Source organism: Cordyceps militaris, assembly GCF_000225605.1.
Source record: "Cordyceps militaris CM01 unplaced genomic scaffold CCM_S00005, whole genome shotgun sequence".
Taxonomy (NCBI): domain Eukaryota; kingdom Fungi; phylum Ascomycota; class Sordariomycetes; order Hypocreales; family Cordycipitaceae; genus Cordyceps; species Cordyceps militaris.
Window position 1 is genome coordinate 2321464 of NW_006271973.1, and position 20177 is coordinate 2341640.

The 20177-nt window shown below is 41.3% G+C and overlaps 3 protein-coding genes across 3 annotated transcripts; 1 reads left to right on the plus strand and 2 right to left on the minus strand.

Moving 5' to 3' along the window:
* Window positions 1-13731: 13731 nt before the first annotated feature.
* On the minus strand, window positions 13732-14181 carry CCM_07090 (uncharacterized protein; the record flags this gene model as incomplete). Its single annotated transcript, XM_006672228.1, has 1 exon — window positions 13732-14181. One exon carries the CDS (start codon window positions 14179-14181, stop codon window positions 13732-13734), a length of 450 nt encoding a protein of 149 aa, XP_006672291.1.
* A 731-nt stretch (window positions 14182-14912) lies between these two features.
* CCM_07091 (uncharacterized protein) lies at window positions 14913-16799 on the plus strand (the record flags this gene model as incomplete). The annotated part of the gene is made up of 1 exon (XM_006672229.1): window positions 14913-16799. One exon carries the CDS (start codon window positions 14913-14915, stop codon window positions 16797-16799), a length of 1887 nt encoding a protein of 628 aa, XP_006672292.1.
* A 419-nt stretch (window positions 16800-17218) lies between these two features.
* On the minus strand, window positions 17219-19854 carry CCM_07092 (tRNA methyltransferase subunit GCD14, putative; the record flags this gene model as incomplete). The annotated part of the gene is made up of 5 exons (XM_006672230.1): window positions 17219-17632; window positions 17763-17927; window positions 17987-18045; window positions 18241-18303; window positions 18417-19854. The coding sequence occupies 5 exons, from the start codon at window positions 19852-19854 to the stop codon at window positions 17219-17221; spliced, it is 2139 nt and encodes a 712-aa protein (XP_006672293.1).
* Between the last annotated feature and the right edge of the window lie 323 nt (window positions 19855-20177).

The following is a 20177-nucleotide window of genomic DNA, read 5'->3' on the forward strand; positions in this document are numbered from 1 at the left end:
CAAGTCTTTCCGTCTGTTGATGGACGACTTGGCATTTTTCGATGTTGTCAAATAACCGTGCTATTTGTTCTTGTTTACCTTTTTTTTTTTTTTCATAAAAGGGCCTCTATTGTTTATACCTAGTCTAATGGCCATGCAGGAAGATATCAGTATAGTTCGCATATCTTAATGATGATGAATTTACGCATCTTTCAACTGCGACAACTTTGTCTTCCATTTGCGCTGTTCCTGACTTGTGTACCATACCATGTCTCGGCCTGTTTATTGTTCTCCTTTGGTCCGCTTACAGTCCGAGACAAGTAGATGTCCACCAGGCAGCGCCTTCGCATATTCGTAGCAGCACGATTCATGTTGTGTGCCACCCAGCATCGGTCGGTCCCTTGTCATGGCAAGCCTCCACGTGAAGCCGAGTGGTAGCAAGCCTCGCAAGGGGACTGGCGCAGACGAAAGCAAGCCCAGTGGCTTGTTAGGCTGCAGACAGATTCCTCAGTAGCCGTTGGCTCGCTTTTGCTTTTTCTTCTTGCCCTTCTAGTTCGTTACCAGACACAGCTCGCCTAACTAACTACTTGACGTCGAGCTATTTCGGGAACAGTCCTTCAGTCAGCCCGCTCAGGCGTTGTCGTGCCCTCGCGCTGGGCATCAACGCCTTGGCGAGTGTGAAACTGAGGCTTGGATGCGCGGAGATTAAAAAGTTCTCTGGACATGGCGAATGATGCGAGTACACACAACAATGGTCATTCTATTCTTGCTCTTGTTCCCCGCAGCGCGCAAGAATTGATCAAACGAGTCGAGATGCAGCAGTACGCGAATGAGTTAGCTGGGCTGGGCTAGAGGGGGGGGGGTGCATCAAGCCACGTTGGCTAACAAAGGAGCTATTGGGAACGGATCGACCGCCTCTCCATGCCTCTTGGGGAAGTGTTGCCGTCTGCCCCCCCCTTGAATATCTTTCTGTCGGAATCCACGGGCATATTGGCAATTTGCGTTATGCTCCCACCCAGATCGGCCAATATAACGCCTTTGATCAGGAAAAGATGGGCGAATGGCGCCCACTTATGCCATGATCATCCTACAACAACCAATTCTTCTAGTGGGAAAAAAAGAGCCGCGTCCAACACGTCGAAATGGCGGTAACAACTTGTCCTGGATAACAACGCCGATGCAGGCCAGTCGGTCACTTTTGTTCGTTGTCCTGGCGCGCCGCAAACTAGACTTTTTCGGAGCAATACCCCGGTAGCGGATGACTGGATGACCCGGTTGTGCATCATGATCCATCACGATTCATTACCAGAGTGAAGAGGGCGACAAACCAAGCAACAAAAGAAGACTGGTTGTTTGTGGTTCTGTGTTGGAACCCTCGGCTGCGCACCATCTGATGGCCTGTTTGGCATGTGGTGCATATCTCATCCATCTCGTTCCATGGTTATGTTGATTGTTTTCCTTCTTTCCCACAAATCGGCATGCATAACAAGGCAGCCCGGCATCAAACCAACCCGAGTTTACGAGCCGCTGCGCACAACCTATTTTCGATCATGCTCGTTTTGCGCCCCCTCCCCCCCGGATTATGCGATATCTTATCGGAGCCAAAGAGTAAACAATCAACCAATAACCAAACACCAATATCCATCCGTTTCCGACATCTTCCTCACCCCCAGCGCTGCCAACCACCCCAGCTCAACACCCCCTGGTCAAGCCCCATGGGGCCCCGCGGGGTAATTTCAATCAAAAGAACAGCCTCTTTGCGGGGCACACAACAACCACCCCCCCCCCTGCAAAAAAAGAGCCTCATTGTCCAAGGCATTTCCACAGCGGAACCACTTTGAGCCTCAGAATCTGGGAAAACGGGCGGATGCGGCGATGCATAGATGTGCCGCCGCTCCGTCTGGTCTTGCGATGGCCTCGTGGCTTGTCCCCCTTGGTTGGGAACCGTCTGAGCTTTCGTTGTCATGCAGGTTTCTTCGACGCGATAATCGATCCTTTGGAACCCCTCGTGTTTGAAACCAGGCATATTCGATTTCTTTTTAAATCCAACGCTGTTGCACAACATCAACGGCGGCGGCGCCGGTAGATTTGATGCAACGGAGAAATACATCACCAACAGACCCCCCCCCCCCGCCGTCCCATCGTATCGTCGCACTTCCTGCCAAACGCCTCATTTCCAGCCTAACAGGCTTCCCCTCACAAGCCAATACGTCCTGCCTCGGCCAGCGCCGTGGGCGAGATGCCGGCCCCTCCCAAAAGCCTGAAAGCCCCCCAAGCCACGCGGAATTAGTACAACACTCCCCCCCACCCTTTTCTCATATTCGATGTCGAGCACTGGCCTAGAAGGAGGCTCTGGGTGGTCGGTCCTGTTGTCGCCTATGTCCCCCGGCTATACGTGAAGAATTTGGAGAAGTTGGTCTTTCTTGGCTGTCGACTGCCGGGCGCAGTGTGCAAGTCCCAAGTTGGGCGCAAACCAAACGGCTTTATGAGTGCATGTTGATGATAAAACTTGCCCAGATTCAAAGATGATGGTCGTGCCAAGTGCCGAATGGATAAGCGAGCCCCGTTTCCCCAGGAATCATCGCGCAAATGCTTGGGTCCTATCGCGGTCATCAATGTCTGTCATGCTTTCTCTACCTGCCCGTTGGTTCTTGTTTTGTTCCGCCTCCTCCCCCATGTTTTTGGTTCCCACCGCCCGCCGCCGCATGTCGCCATCTTGCTTCTTCCCCGCAGTCAACAATGCGTGATTCTACTCTAACGTATTTCTGAGCAAGGTTTGGACGTACATGACATGGGAGGGGGGGGAGGGCGTGGCAGCGAGAAAACTAGGCTTTCGGAGACTTGGAAAGAGGGGAAACGTGCACCAGGCCGAGGCTCTTTTGGTGGAGTTTTCTTTTTGTGGAGCATCAATGTGGTTATATAAGATGGCAGCGTAGCTAATACAGCTTATAGAGGAATAATAGAAAGTAAAGATAATAGGGAAAATCAGCCTTCTATTAGATAAAGCTATAAAGGATAACTAGTTAATTTATATATCCTATTTCCTAGCCTTAGGCTATATAATTTAAGTTATAAGATAATATTATATTTTAAAATACCTAAGGTTATTATTTATCTATACTTATTATTAGTATAAATAAGATAAACTTTTTTATTAAGGTAATACTCTATATAATATACCCTTTAATTATTAAGTATAAGTTAATATAAAATAAAAGAAATAATTATATATAAAAAGTATAATAAAAAGTAACTATTTATATAAAAAGGTACTTTATAAAGGGAATAGAATAGTATATTTATACTTTTTTTTATTTTTTATAAAGAATATATTAATATACTACTTAAGTATATATTTTATAGTATAAGTAGTAGTTTAATATAAGAATAGATAGATAATAGAATTACTATTCTTTTTAATAAGTAATTTAAAATATTTTTTATTTTAATTAATAGGCTAGTTAATATTTTAAAATATAAAAAGCTACTCTTTACTATATATTATTCCTATATTCTTTATCTTTTATTTATTTCTTTTTAGCTACCCTTTTTCTTATTTATTAGAAGTAATAATAGTTCTTTATTACCCTTTTATTCTTTTTCTTTTATTATTATTAGTTATATTAAATTTTTAATAATAATTTCTTTATATATTAGCTTTATAGCTATTAACTCCCCCTCCTTTATTACTACTAAGGCTTTTACCTTTACTATTACTAATAAAAAGTCCTTTAAAGAGGTAATTATATCTTTAGATACCTAAGAAAAGTCCTTTAAAGAGGTAAATATTAAAAAGCCTTCCTTAAAAGCCCCTATACTCCTTACTAAGTAAAAAAAGCCCTCTATAAAGGTATATAAGTTATATATTAACTTATATAAAGAAGTATAAGCCTATAATAGTATTATATATCCCTTTTAATATAGCTACTACTAGATTAGTATAGCTATAACTACTCTAGTTAATAAGCTAAAGCCTTAGACCCTTATAAGCCTAGTCTTACTATTAGTAATATATATACCTACCCCTATTAAGGAGGTTAATAATAAGGATATTAATAATAATAATAATAATAATAATAAAGGTATTAGTATAGTTATATTAGTTAAAAAGGAGGTTAAAGTTAAAAATAAAGATAAAGAAGAGGAAGAGGAGAAAAAGGTATTTATTATACTATACTATCTTTACTATAATACTTCTACTACTCCTATTAAGATAACTCTTATAAGTTATATAACTTAGTTATAGTTAATACCTTTATTAATATATACTATAAGTACTTACTTATTTACTTAAGTTAACTAAAGCTAATTAATACTTTCTTAACCTTAAACCCTAGTAAAGTAGCTAATAGAGGCTAATCTTAAGCTTTACTAAGTAAACCTTTACCTAGAATATACTTAATCTATACTTTTTAGTAAAAGGGATAATATATATTATAACTTTATACTAATTAAGAAAATAGTATATTTATAAAAGTATAAAGGTTATACTTATTATAACTATAAATATAAGCTATACCTAGCTATAATAATCCTCTTTACTTAGTATTTAATAATAATATATAAGGATAGCCTTAAGTCTATAAGTTATTTATTATTTACTTTTATTACCCTTTAGTAATACTTACTAATACTCTACTCTCTCTTCTAGGATAAGGTCTTATATTATATAGTATTATATACTATTTTTAAAATATTAAAGAAAGAGGATAATATATTTAATACTACTACTACTAATATAGTATTAGGTAAGGAAGCTCTCCTTAAGTAAAAGACCTAGGCTTTATATTACCTTAAGATATTTATTAATAAAGTTATATAGTAAAGCTATTAAAAATTAATATATATATTATAATAATTAAATAGAATATTACTTATTTTTAGGTTTTTTAAAGGGTTAAAGATTAAATAATACCTTTTTACCTATATTATACTCTATATTCTATATTAGAATAATTATATTACTCTTTTTAACTATATCTAAAAGCTTTCTTAGATTAATAAGATATTTAAACTCTAAAAAGGCTTAGTAAGGAAAAGCTTTAGTAAGACTATCTATAAGTATTACTCTACTTAGAATAAAGGTAAGTATAAAATACCTATATCTATATTCTTATTTTAACTATATATTATTAATATTAATATATTATAGTTTAGTTAATATATACTTTTTATTATTAATAATAATATATATTATCTAAATATTATTATATATTATCTTATATAGGAAAGCTACCTATCTTCCTATTATTATAAGAAGATAATATATTATAGAAGCCTTTTTTATTAAGCTAGATATACTTAATAATTTAGCCTTTATTATAGATAGTATAATAGTATCTTATTTTATAGCTTTCTAAAATATAGGACTACTATATAGGAAGATTATTTAACCTTAAGATAACTTCCTAGTAATAGGGTTATTAGTATATAATATATTATTAGTAATTTATAGAATAACTACTTCTTTATTTAGACTATAAGTAAGGACTAAAGTCTTTATAGTATATAGATAATATATATAATACTTTATAGCTAGAATATAATCTCTTAATAGATTTATAAAGAAATAGGTAAAAAAGGATACTATATATATAATATCTAACTAGACTATAATTAATATATATAATATTAACCTTATTAACTCTTAGAAGTAGTAAATATTTACTTTACTTATTATACTAATATATTAATTAAGCTTTCTAGATAGTAGTAGTATATACTACTTTCTAGGTTAATTATAAGTAAGTTTATATTTCTTAGCTATCTTCTTAATATATTATTTATAGCTAAGGAATAATAGCTTTTATTTTCTATTATATATAATATAGATACTAAAAAACTACTTAAGATCTCCTTAGTTATATATATTATATACTTATTTTATCTTTACTATAAAGGATAGAGTTTACTTTTTATACCTTTTATTATAGAAAAAGAGGATATTATTAATAAAAATACTAAGAATATCTTCCTATCTTTAGAATAGTATAGATAAGGCTCCTCTTTATATTATAATAAGTTATACTTTATAAGGGTATTAGTAAATTCCTTAAGCTATAAATAAGGTAAGTCTTTTAAGCTATATAGGGCTTTCTTAAGGAGGGCTATTTATCTATTAGGTAATTATATATAGACTTTTAAGATATTATTAAGTCTAGTTATATTAAAGAAAGTATTCTTTATATTAAATTAATATACCTTAAGGTTAAGGTAGGTAGCTATAGCTATTATTACTTAGAAGGCTTTTACTATAAGTATAGCTATATATATTATATTATATTCCTTAATTACCTATAAATTACCTCTTATAATAATTTATACCTTATATTATAATAAATAACCTTATTAATTAAATTTATATATATAAACCTAGTAAAGAGGTAATATCTTTATATTACTAGTCTTAGTTATAATTTTAAAGGTTCCCTTCTTTTTTATTTATTTAAATTTACTTTACTTAGTAGCTTCCTAAAGCTATTAAAGTAGATAATTCTTTATTACTTAACTATCTTTTAGTATTAATAAAAGATTATTATAATAATAATATAATTATAATTAAGCTATTTTATTTACTTAGAGTATATCTATTAGTATTATAAAAAGCTATAATAAGCTTTAATCTCTTTTATATAGGTTATAGAGTATTTTAACTCTAATAATTATATCTTCTTAAGGTTCTAGAAGGATAGCTATATTCTAGCCTTTTATATATCTTACCTACTCCTTTTCTTCTCTATAAGGGCTTTATCTATCTTTCTTAATAACTAGCTCTTTAAAGGAAATAATTAGATTAGGTTTAAGTATAGGTATACTTTTAGTACTTTATTATAAAGTGTCTTTAATACTTTCTTCTAGGTTAAGGCTATTTATATTTATAAATAATAGCTTTTCTAAAGTAAGTTAGAATTTATTATCTTTTAAAATAGCTACTTTATTAGTATAATTAATTTCCTCTTTTAAAAGTAGAATTAACTTAGGACTTAGTAGTTCCTAGGGTAATTTATATATTACTTTAAGGTTAACTAATAAGGTATTATTATCTACTATAATTTCTAATATTTCTCTTTAAAAGCCTTTAAGAGTTATTAACCTTATATCCTAAGCTATATTAAGCTTTAATACTTCTATTATAAGGCTTTCTAGTACTTTTATTATAATATTACTTAGCTCTCTTTTACTTAGGTATAGTAGTATAGTTATCTTTAAATAAAGCTATAGCTTATCCTCTTTATCTTAGAATAGTTCTTAATAAAGGCTATCTATCTTAATAATAGGAAGTATATTAGTACTCTTTATTAATAGCTAGTAAAATAGCTTTTTATTAAAATATATATTCCTTATAGTAATAATATACTTTAGTTAAAGAATCTATACCCTATAAATATTAGTTATAATATAGCTAACTAAATATTTAATATAGCCTTTAAGGCTAATCTTAAAGTCTCTTCTATTAGACCCCTACTCTCTTTTTCTTAATAGTATATATATATAATATCTATAGGCTTATAAAGCTCCCTACTTAGGCTAAGTATTTAATATAAGTATAGGTTTATATATATATACTTAGGAATTCTTTTATAGCTATTTAATAAGTACCTTATATAGTGTCTTTTAGTTATACCTTTATAATAGACTAATATATATTAGTATTATAGTAGTTATATAACTTTTAGGCTATAGGTTCCTTAGAAGGTTAGTATTATATAATATCTTAATAGAGTATATAGTTATCTCTTATTTTATATACTTAATACTACTATTTAGCTCTTTTATATATAGTAGTAGTATTTCTAGGGTGATTCTTTTTTCTTATACTTAAAGCTAGTACTTAGTATAGATAGAATTATATTAAATTATTAAAGGCTTATTATCTTACTATATTATATATATATCTAGTCTATATTAGGTTTTTACCTATATATAGAAGGCTTAGATAGTATAAAATAGGGGTCTTTATACTTTTAAAGGTAATAGCTAATAATAAATATACCTTATATACTTATCTTTAATAGTAAATAACTAGAATTTACTATTATAACTTATAGAATAGTCTTAAAAATCCTAACTAATCCTATTAAATAGTCTTTATATAGGGTTATAGCTAGGTTATTATAAAATAACTTAGCCTATATAGGTTAATATATAGCTTTTATAGTTAATATACTTAGTTCTAATAATCTTTATATTTAATATACTCTTACTAATTATACTTAAGGCCTATAGCTCTAAATACCCTAAATAAAGATACTATAGATATTTATTAGCTTATAATACTAATAGTAGTTAAGTAAAGTATTTATAACTCTATCCCTTCTTTTACCTTAATAGTATTATAACTATATTATCTTCTAGGTATATTAGTAATTATTAAAAAGGAATATATTTAAAGAATATAAGGTTATTAGAGTATATTAACTATTAAACTACTTTACTTTTTACTATATCTCTTCTATATAAGGTATAATTAAAGCTATATAGTTATAAACTAGTAAAGTAAACTAATACTTTTAATATAATATTAACTAGTATTTCTAGTATTATATATATATTACTTAATATTAGGGTTTTAAATTTACTTTTAATATTTAATATATTTATTATTATATAGGTTCTAATACTATCTAGCTAAAGGATTTATCTATTAGTATTTATAGAAAATCTATTATTTAAGACTTAAATTAATTCTAGGTTAAGAAGTACTATATTATTAATAATATATATACTACTATAGTTATTAAAAAGTATAGATTTATATAAATAGTATTTACCTAGGTCTATAAGAGCTATATTAATAGTATAAGCTAGTCTTTTAAGAAAGCTATACTTATCCTTATAATCTTCTAAGAGTTTAGGTTTAAATAATATATATATAAATTTATTACTCTTTCCTTTACTACTAGTAAAGCTCCTATTACCTTTATACTATATATACTTTACTCTTATATATATATTATATTTAGTACTAAAGTAGCTCTTAATATTAAGGATCTACTAGGTAGTTAGAGGCCTTATAATATATACCTTTTTATTGCCTATTATAGTAAATTAAAGTATATAGTATTCTTTAGGCTTTTATTAATACCTTTTTTTAGTATTATAAGGATATATAAAGTCCTTAAGCTTATTCTTTCTATACTTTTTATTATTATAAAGTATACTATATATAGGAGTTAATTTTAGGGGTTATAGCTTATTACTTATATAAAGGGAGGTCTTATATTCTAATAAGGTTATTTTTAGTCCTTTACCTTAAGTAATATAAACTTTATTCTTATATAGCTATAGTAAAGCCTATTCTAGGTATAGCTTTATTTTAATAGCTTTAAAGAAATTATTAATTATAAAATAACTATTAGTTAATAGTATATTAAGTATATTTATATAATTATATACTACCTTCTAATTCTTAAGCTATTTCTTAATACTAATATTCCTTTAATATATATCTTATAATATATTCTTATAAATATAGTCTACTTTAACCTCTATATATACTATATTTAAAATAATAATTAACTTAAGCCTTTTAACTAATTAATAAATAGTATACCCTTTTAGGTATTCTTTCTTAAGTTTATTATATACTCTAATTATTAGATAGGGATTAATAGATAATATAATAAGTTTATAAACCTTATTTAGCTTAGTTTTACTCTCCTTATATACTTATAAGGTAATCTTATATTCTTATTACTTTTAATTAGATAAGGCTTTAAGTATATTAAATATCTTAAAGTTTACTTTAGTAGGTTTATTAAGCTTTATAATTTTATAAAGTTCTACCTTATATATCTTAATCTCTATAGGTATATTAGGAGGGTTTAATATATTTTTAATATTATCCTTCTTTATAGGATTAATAATTATCTATATACTTATTATAAAGGATTAGAGAGCTTAGATCTAGTTAAACTAACTCTCTAAGTTATATTATTTAAGTCTAAGTAAGACTATAGCCTTAATATAAGATAATATAATAGAATAATAGAATAATAGAATATTATATAATAATAATAATAATAATAATAATAATAATAATAATAATAAATAAAATAATAATAAAAGAAAGGAATCTATATAATATAAATATTATAAGAAGTTTTAGGTTATAATAAATACTTTATATAATTAGAACCTTATAGGCTTATAACTATAAAGTATTAATATAGTTATATAAAATAGTAATATAGTTAATATAGCTTATAAAAGAATAATAGAAAGTAAAGATAATAAGGAAAATTAGCCTTCTATTAAATAAAGCTATAAGGGATAACTAGTTAATTTATATATCCTATTTCCTAGCCTTAGGCTATATAATTTAAGTTATAAGATAACGCTATATCTTAGGATACCTAAGGTTATTACTTATCCACGCTTATCGTCGGTGTGGATAAGATAAGCTCTCTTATCGAGGCAGTGCTCTGTGCGATACTTTTCTTACCCGTTTTTGGCCTTCCCCGCGCTCTCTGGTTCGTCAACGCAAACGTCTGTGCGAGCAAAAGAAGCTGAAGTTTTTTTTTTTCCTGCTTCTTCCCCCGCTCTTCATTTCACTGTACCCAATGAGAGCTGGTGAGAATGTTTAAATGTACAGGGAAAAGAGTCACTTGGTGGCAATGGCGGGGAAACGGGACAGGGGAGGCGTGCATGCAAGAAAAGAAGAAGAGCGCCCTTGCGTAGGTTTACGCTTGCACTGCTTGGGTATCAGGTCAGCGCATTTACGCCAAAGAAGAAGAAAATCGAGGGAAATGAATCGTTCGACCGAGATCTAGAATAGCCTTCTTGCATTGATGTTCCGACTCCGGATTGTGGCGGCGTCTTGCAGAGCCGCCCTTGTTGGACGTCCAGCTCGACCAACATCCGTTCCCGTTGCGACGGTTTGAGTCATCAAGGAACTCCGACAAGCATAATTCTAAAGACAAGCAATAAATACGAAGAGTATGCTGAAGAAATGGATGCCTGCTTGTCCTGCCCCTGGCGAACTCAATTTGTCCCTTTACCCTCTCAGTAACATTGAGTTGCGTAAGCGATGCTACCATGCCTGTGTACTCCGTAGAAAACCCTGATGTCCTGTTCCCTTTGCCTTCCAGAGCCCCAAACGTGGTTCTACTGAGTAGAATGAGCAATCAAGCCAATAGTGGCTACTTTTCGAGTACTTGGTGTTATGTTGGAGGCGCGCGATTGGGCCATTCTCTTGTGATCTGCTCAGCTCGCCACACTGATAGAAGAAGCCCCGGGCATATCTGCGTCACATCACCCTTTATTGGTTCCCTAATACAATAATGATAGTTCGGTAGATGTACTTTACAGATTGGCGACATCCTAATTGTGCGCGGGAGCTGCAGAAATACGAGGTGGGCATCTATTCGTACAGCCTCCGCGTCCCAACAGACCGAGAAGCAGAATTCCTCAGCGAGCAGCGAGCAAAAACAAACACTTTTAGAGTTTTCTCCCGCAAGCGCTTTCATTTGCTACTGGTCTTGTTGCCCCGTACCACGCGTCATGCTTTTCCATGCAGTTGCCACAGTCTCCAGCCTCCTCGGACGCCTTGATGGCCCTCGCTCTGCATGGACCGACGACTTGTTTCGTTTCTCTGGGGCTGAAAACCCTGCAGGCGAAAGAGTATGCTTGTTCTCTCTCCTCGCGGGGTGCAGTTAATGTCAACAGTCCCCCCCAATGCGGAGAACTGGTCAGAGTTTTTTTTGGCCGACGGAGGACATTGATCAAGCGGGAGGCCGCTCCGAAATAGACGCATCATTGCGCCAACAAACAGCTTCTCCGCCACTTTTTGCGAAATATTGGATGTAATCTCCGAGGAGGAGAAGTAGAGTTGCATTTCATTCTAGTAGAGGGTAGGGGGGACACCTCGTCCCTGGTTGTGGTAGATGAGTGCGCAACCGGGAGCCCTGTCAGCCCATGCTGGGTGAAGGCTGTGCCAGCGCTACATCGTTTTCCGTCTTCGATTGCGGTTCAGTATCTCCGTATCTACTATACTCCTCGCCTGGATTGATTTTACAGTAATATAAACAATTTACCCGGGACAAATCTAGGAGTGTCTGATACGCAACCGGCGTTGGTACGACTCCCACCGCAAATGCGCTGTTTCGTCGTGCTAGATTTTCCACAAGATAATTTCCAGTTCAGAAAACCTAAATCTTCTCGTTTTACATCCTTTGTAATACGTGCTTTGTTATTCAGGGGAACACGACAGCTCCGGCACATTTGAATACAGCAGTGCCGCGAGACTGGCACTCATCGCCGACTCTGTGTACGCAGTACATATCATGTTACTGCACCTCGTTCTGCATGATTGCAATGATTCCCGTAGGACTCGTCTCATGTGGCACCAAGCAGTAGCCCTCGGGGGCGAGAGCCTTCGAATCTCGAGTCCAGGGTAGCAACTACAACGACACAGGTTCTGTCTCCTGCTCGTCCTCGTGTTGCATTTCCTGAATGCTGGCATTTTCTTGCCTGTGACTGTCTGAAATAACTGTCTTGAATGAGCCTATATATGTAGTTGACCTATATATGTAATTGACGTGTTGAGTATGCCGACTACTGCCTTCACCTTGGTCAGCATTCAATCATGATGTCAACGGCGGCAACGAAACACAGAGTGTACAGCATAATGGAACGTATGACCATCAATTAACATTGGCGAATGTAAACTGATATATATGAGCAGCGAGAATTAATCAATGAGTCAAACAAGCTAACTACGAAATCAAGAAATAATAAAATAGCATAACCGTGACGATTTGCCCTCATTCTTACTGCCAATGCGCCTGCACCTGCCACCCTATTTCGCGCCACTATGAGCCTCAAAACCTTCAATCTGCATAATAAACATATTTTTGAGATATTATAAACTGTTTCGAGATAGTTTTCTGCGACCTGTATTACGTGTACCAGCAAGACATCCGGAGTGGTATTCCGGCGACCAACTGGAGCAGGCTTCGTCTCTCGAAGCTCTCGTAGCATCCGAGACGTCGGAGAGTCAATCGCCTGTCGCTTACACGAGGCAATATTAAATTCTAGAAGACAGTCCCCCTTGACCATAGATCACAGCGCTGCGGGCGGGCATCGATGAGGGTCCTTCGCCGACAGCGAGGCTCGCTGGGCTGTAAGGGTGAGGGACAGAGAGCGGCCGCATGCCCATGCCTCGGAAAGATTGTGAAAAAGAATGTTGATACTTCTTAGAGGTAGCGGTTTATTGGAGAGTTGTCCCTGGACTCGAATATGAAACACATACTGCGGCTGGCTGCTGCTCCTGAGCCCGCCAGTTTCTGCGTGCGAATATCCAGCAGGGACAAGAGCGCTGAATCAATAAAAATACTGTCTCTCAATAAGAGCTACATGTTTGCCAGCTACAAGGAGCATGTCAATCACGTCTGACCCGTCGTCTGATATATTTGCCGCCCGCGGATCTGCAACTTGGAAGCAACCGTTTGTTCTGCCTCAGTAGCTATCAGTAGCCGTCAACCGCAGCTCAAGAGAGAATCATAAATTGAGGATTTGACTATTTTCAGTAGCATTCATTTACATTCAAAACAGTAGGTCTCTGTGATCCATGATTTCTTCCTACGGTCACTACCCACCACCGGAAGCCCACAGACGAGGCCGCCCAAAAGACAGTGAACATGTTTCAGCCAACGCCATGCAAGGCCGGCTGTACAGTTGAAAGACCGCGACAGTAGAGTGTGCGGGCTCATGTATATCCCACAAAACTAGGCATCCCAGTGTCTTGCTTGATCAATAATCCTGACAGTGGCCAGCCTTGCAGCCCTCACAACGACTGCTCTCGTGCGGCGCCGTCCTCTTGTGTTCGTGATTTTCTCGTGGAATCTTGATGTTGCTCCAGATCTTGAGACACCTGGCTACCCTCTCCTCGTAAGTGTCGTCGAGCGTCGGCTTTGCTAGGGCATTGCACTTTAGGCAACGCTGGTGGTAAACCACAACGGTGTACTCGTTGCCGTGGTATAGGCGAATCCAGATCGCGATGCACACGCTGCTCCATTTATTGCGGCATCTCTTATTTGGGCATTCGAATTTTCCCGTAACCCTAGTGTCCCTGTCTTTGATGTGGTCGTCGTTCGATTCGTAACGAGCTCGAAAGGTGAAGACTAGGTTCTCATCGTCGAGGAGCGATTGCACTCTTGGATGTAGGAGTGGGTGCATAGACTTGACGCGTATGTTGGGCATAGTTATTGATGCAATGTAAACCGTTGGTTTGATGTGCTAACTCTGCCAGACTCTCCTTCAATTGAGGTCTTTGGGCGACTCGATGTTTAAATATCTCGAGTATGAGGTGTTGGGCTTCGAGGTACCGCCCAGGAAGACTGGCAAACATCCTAGCGAGGTGAATGGCAAACGCCCCATACAAGGTGAAAATGTTTTCAGGCTCCGTGAATGTGCTTTTTTTCACAGGTACACGCAACCGCGGCAACGAAACAGTAACTTCAACTTGCACAGCGTTTTATGCAAACGGGCGATTTCGCACGGTGAACGAACAGCACCATATAGTCCCTAGCAGAATTTACATGGCCTCCTGCCAGGCTTTGAAGTAAAGAGCCGATGAGTTTATTCAAGAATTGTGATATATAAAGTCTGTTGGCTGCTTCAGTTGAGACCGAGCAGCCTGGAACAGAGGTTGTTAGTGAGATGGAGTTCAGGGCAATCGCCCCTCGGCTTCAAACCCAATAGAGAAAAAAGCTGGAATTGCAAGTCTCAACTCCTTTCATAACAATTACACTGCAAATTTCAAATTTAGGCTTAGTCCAACCCAATTCCAGTCGTCGTCGAGCTGCGTTCGCCCGTGCAATTTGCCGCACCTTTACCGGCCATACAAAAGATCACGGCGCGATCCACCAAAAGCTCACAAGCTTCAACCGCCAACAACACCAACCCGCAGACATTGCCACCGGCAAGACGTCATGCCGCCGAAACCGTCTCTGGTACGACCAGGCCGCGGTCCCCTGCGCGCCGTGGCATTGACCCGCCATGCCGCGGCCAAGAGGCAGCAAGTCTGCGCGATTTGCTCCATGTCCGGCGCCGGACCGCCCCGAAGGGCGACGACGAGAAACAGCGCGCCGATGCGACCGAGCCTGCCCGACCGACGACATACCCTGTCCACGGCACCCGCAGCCAACGTGCGCGCGGAGCTCGAGCAGGCGCTCCTGCAGCTGCAGAGCCAGGCGCCGCGGCTCCTGAACCTCGCTCGGCTGCAGCTCGCCCTGCAGGGCCTGCGCCAGGCACCCGGCGAGGAGACCGTCCGGGTCGCCCTCCTGGGGTTGGCTGGCGGATCCGGCGCCGGGCAGACGGCCAAGCGTCTGCTGCGAGCGATTCTGAGCGATCCGCTCCAGGACCATCACGCGTGGGAGACGCAACTCGACAGCTACGACTTGAGCAAACCCCTCGTCGTCAAAGTTAGCGCTGGTCCACACCTAGACGAAACCAGCATCGACGTGGCCAGAGAGAACCCGATTCAACGACTTCACATTTCATCGCCAGACTATGATGCGCTGGGCCTCGAGTTCTTGCTGGTGGATGTGGACCCTTCCGCCCTCGCCGCCGGCCAAGCATCGATTCAGCATCTAGAAAACGCCGCGCTGGTGCCATCAGTGGCCACCCGCTCCGCAGACGGCCGTGTTTCGCAGACGCCAGCCCCCGTTCACCACGCCCTGATTGTGGCAGACGGCCTCATGGGTGCAGTCGGCCTGGCATCCCTGCCGGTGTCTGAAAGCGGCGGGGCCATTACCGCCGCCGTGGACATGAAGGGTCTTGCCGGCGAGGAGCTGCACGCGCCTTTCCACGTCATCGACGTGGCGAAAGCCGAGGAAGGTGTCCGCCTCTTCCGCGACGGGCCGCAGAACGCGATGCAGTACGAGCGCCTCTGGTTCGCCAGCAAGGTGCCAGCGCTGACGGCCTGGCTCAAAGCCGGGCTCCGGACCGAGGATGCGGCCACGAAACCAGCCGTCAAGCAGCTTCTCGCCTCGCTCCTCCAAAACGCCCAGTCCGCCATCCGGACCGAAGAGTCCGCCATTGTCGCCAAGACGCTCGCCTCGACGACCCCGCTGGACGACGCCGCCGGCCTGCACGCGGGCCTCGCCGTGTGGGCGCGGCAAGCCCACGGCGAGCTCCGGGACGAGCTCGACCTCGCCTTTACCGGACGGCGCTGGCGCAAGCTCGGCTGGTGGAAGCTCTTTTGGCGCGTCGACGACGTCGGCATGCTCACCAGCGACATTCTCAGCCAGCGGTTCCTGCCCACAGCCGAGCGCGAGCTCGTGTACCAGGCCGGCCGCATCGCCGCGCTTCGCGGCTCCGCGCCGCAGTACCCGCAGCCCGTCTCGGAGCTGCCAGACTCGCCCGCGGTCGCCCGGCCCGCGGCCGCAGCCCTGCCCAAGTGGCCCGGCCACATCGCCTTTACCCGGCGCTACCTGCAGGACGAGACCGTGCCCGCGCTGCAGGCGCTGGCCCAGCGGCTGCTGGTGCAGTCGCTCGGCACCTCGTCCGTCGCCGCGACGCTGGCGGGCCTGCTGTACGCGTCGTCGTTTGCGGCCGGCGTCTACGAAGCCGGCGCAGTGGCCGCGCTCGGCGTCGTCTACAGCCTCGGCCGCATGCAGAAGAAGTGGGAGTCGGCGCGCCGGTTCTGGGAGGGTGATGTGCGCGAGGAGGGCCGCAAGGCGGTCCGGGCCGTCGAGGAGAGCGTCTCCCAGGCGCTGATGGCGCAGGAATCCGTGTCCCCGGCGCAGGTGGAAGAGCTGCAACAGGCAAAGGAGCTTGTCTCTAGGGCGGAGGACCTGCTATCTCGCCTAAAGTGAGACGGCCATGTTAAAGAAAATTGGACAGCAGACAGCAGTCCTCGGCCAGCGAGTATGGCATGTATCATATACTCTATTACTTGTTCCATTAGATTCTAGCATACACTACCAACTGCACAAGTATTACTTGATAGCACCACTTCATAAACTCTGAATTTTTGTTTCTTGTTATAATCATTTCTGGCATGCACCAAATCGACTATATCCTAACCGAGAAAAATGCAGCGAGTCATATATGAACCATAAAAAATCCCAAATATAAACCGTAAAAACGCCCCGAATTGATAAACGCAACAGCAGGTATCCCTGTCTAGCGAACGAAAGGCTCTTCAAAACCACATCATTTTTGTCTGCATTGAACCCCCTCCCCATTTCATCCTCCATGTATCCCCTCATTTTCACGTCTACTCGATGTCGAGTTACCGAGCGCCACCGCGACCGCCGGCGCGGGCACGGCTGACGGTGGCACGGCCACGGGCCATGCCGACACCGCGGCCGCGTAGGTTGCTGCTGCGGAACATGGGCGCGTTGCGGAGCATGTCGGGGACGATGAAGAAGCGCACGTGGGAGCCGCGGATGTAGACCTGGTCGAGGTGGGAGACGCGGCCGTCGCGCGCCGTCACGGTGATGTCCTTGAGCTGGACATTCATATTATCTTCCGCTACACGACATGCAGAGTTAGTAACGGTGCTCTCTCGGTTTCGTGCCAACTGGGTGGCCACCATGTAGTGAGCAGGTCGGGTGCGGGAGGGGAATCGCACCTTCAAGAAGCTTGCCGCGGTACGTCTGGCCAGATGTAATCTCGAGAGTAATGATATGCCCCTGTAGAAGTGCTAGTTAGTATTCCACTCTCGTATACCGTGGCGCATGGGGATGCGCGCGTGCGCGCGTGTCGGACGCAGCTTGTAGCGGTGGGTAATTGAACCACGAGTTGTCGGCGGGCGGGGGGGGAAGAAAACGCACCTGAGCCTCGTTCAGGAGCTTGATAGGAATACCAATTGTCGAAGTCATGCTGGGCGGTGTGTCGTCGGGTTGTGTAGGACGGTGACGTGGGGGGAAAAAGAATACAAAATGCAGGATGATCGTCTGGGCTGGCTGGAGCTTGAAATTTGACGTGCCACCACCAGACTATGCCCGCGATAGCTTTTGGCGGTTTGGCTTCCTGGCGAGCTGCGCCCGGTGCTTACGTTTATCCGATTTCCGGTGGGGTGGGCGGGCCGCTGCTGGAGGAAGCGACCAGGTGTAACTAATTGGCAGTGAACGATTTCAGGGACTTTGTTTTAGCTTGAAAAAAAAAAGGTTGACTAGTATATATTTTCATATCTATGCATTTTTTAGTATATTATCTCGTTATAATTGAGCGTGTCTCAGGCAGGCTATAATCCAGCTGGGAATCTTGACTCCTCGTCGCGGGGCTACAGTCATGGCTACCACCAATCACTTTCTGTTGGCATGTTCACCAACCGAGGTACCAGCAGTTGCATGTTGATAACCTCCCCGAAGTCTATTACTTGTAAAAGTACAGAGAAGCTTCATACAAAGTGCGAGCCATCTACCACCACTATGCTGTATCTGGTACGCTCTCAGACTCGGCTTGGGTATCATTGTCCGTCTTACGTTTCTCAGTCTGCGCGTCAAGCTGTTTGCCCTTGACCTTGCGCTTCTTGGTCCGCGACGCCAGCATCTCCCTCTTTTCACGTTTGCGCGACTCCTTGTCCACGTTGCCAATCACCTTGCTCTCCTGGCCGCACGGCCACTTGGCCAACGCCTTGGCCTCGTCCTCGTCGGTCCATTCCGGCGGCAGCACCGCAAAGACCAGGTACGACGTATGCGTCTTAAGATCGCTCTCGGAGCGGTGAATGAGTCGCCCTTGCATCCAGGGTTTGTCCTGGTCGTCCTTGTCCTTGCCGTCAAACGGGGGCGTCTCCTCCGATGCCGCACCGGATGAGTCAAGGTCCATCGGGTCGGTGGGAGTTTTAGTGTGTTGAGCAAGTTGCGCTTTTTGGAATTTCTGATTTTGTTGGTTTACTTTTCGCAGCTTGGTCACGGCTTCGAGCACGTCGGCCGGTGTTTGGGTGTTGCCGCGCTCGTTGGGCATATTGACGCCGACCCGCTCACGAGTGACGTTGAGGCGGCGCTGTGAAATCTCGACCATGTCGACGTCAGTCCATCCTAGCGTTCGCAGCTCAGTGACTGTTCTTGATACTTGCTCAATGCAAGGTGAAAATGTGCAGATATGGACCGACTGCTTGGGGTCCAGAGGTGAGGCGCCGCCGCGCCGTGAGAGATGCTGGAGAGCTTTCCACGGGGCTGGCAAATCGAGAAAAATCGCTGTCGCATTTGGTGATTTTCCGTCCACCAAGAATCCGTCTCTATATACATCTCGGTGTTGTATTTGCACAATGCCCGTCAGGAAATGGCTTTCAATCTCCTCGGCCATCTTGTGGAATCGGTCCTCGTTGAACTCAAAGCTAAATACTTTGCCCCTTGTATCGGTCTCGTCTTTGGGGTAGCCATTATACACTGCTCGTGCCGAAGCATGCGAGAAGCTGCCGCTTCCGGCGCCGGCCTCTATTATTCTGGTGCCGGGTCGAGCTCGTATCCGTTGCAGGATGTAGCTGTAGTCGGGTGTATAGACAACTTGGGTTCGATGCGGCAAGCTGCTCGTCCAGAGCTCGGGAGATGGTCGCAGGATATAAATGAAGCCACTGCTGGCCAGAGTGGCTCTTATCACCGGTGCCTTGCTGTTCTCGTCTTGGCTTGCGGCCGGTGTGTCGTCGTCGGTGGTCTCTAAGCGTCGTTTGCGACCTCGTGATCCGGTATCGACTGCCGATGCGCGAACTTGCGAGCCCCAGGGTATGTCTAGGAGCGTCGAGTGCGGAAACGAGCCGAATCTTGTGTTTAACGTTGCTCCCTCTGCGTATCCGTCGACTGCGCCAGAAGACTTTTCGAGGAGAAGAGGGTCAAAGTCATCACGCGCCAAGCTGACAATGGCAAGGGAGCCGGCTTTGGTGCGCTCGCCGGGCTCTAGAAAAGGAGACACTGAGAACTCCATGGAAGCGCAAATTGTAGATAACCGTCTGCTACCAATTGTGCGATATTTGTCGAGCACCAAGCTTTGTAGGCTCCGGTTGTTGGCTCGAGACAAGAATGACGAGAATAATGACCAAAAAAATATGCCAGCTTTGGCTGGGTCCACTGCTAGAAGCCCCCACCAACAACGGGCTCCAGCGCTACTAACCGGTTTCGCAGCGGACAGCTCCTTGTCAGTGTGTGTGTCAGAATGAAGATGATAATTCCTAGGCCATGCCCTGCTCGTGGTTACAGTTCAAAAGGAGTCACTAATAACCTAAAGAGGAGTTAATTGCCGTAAAAGTG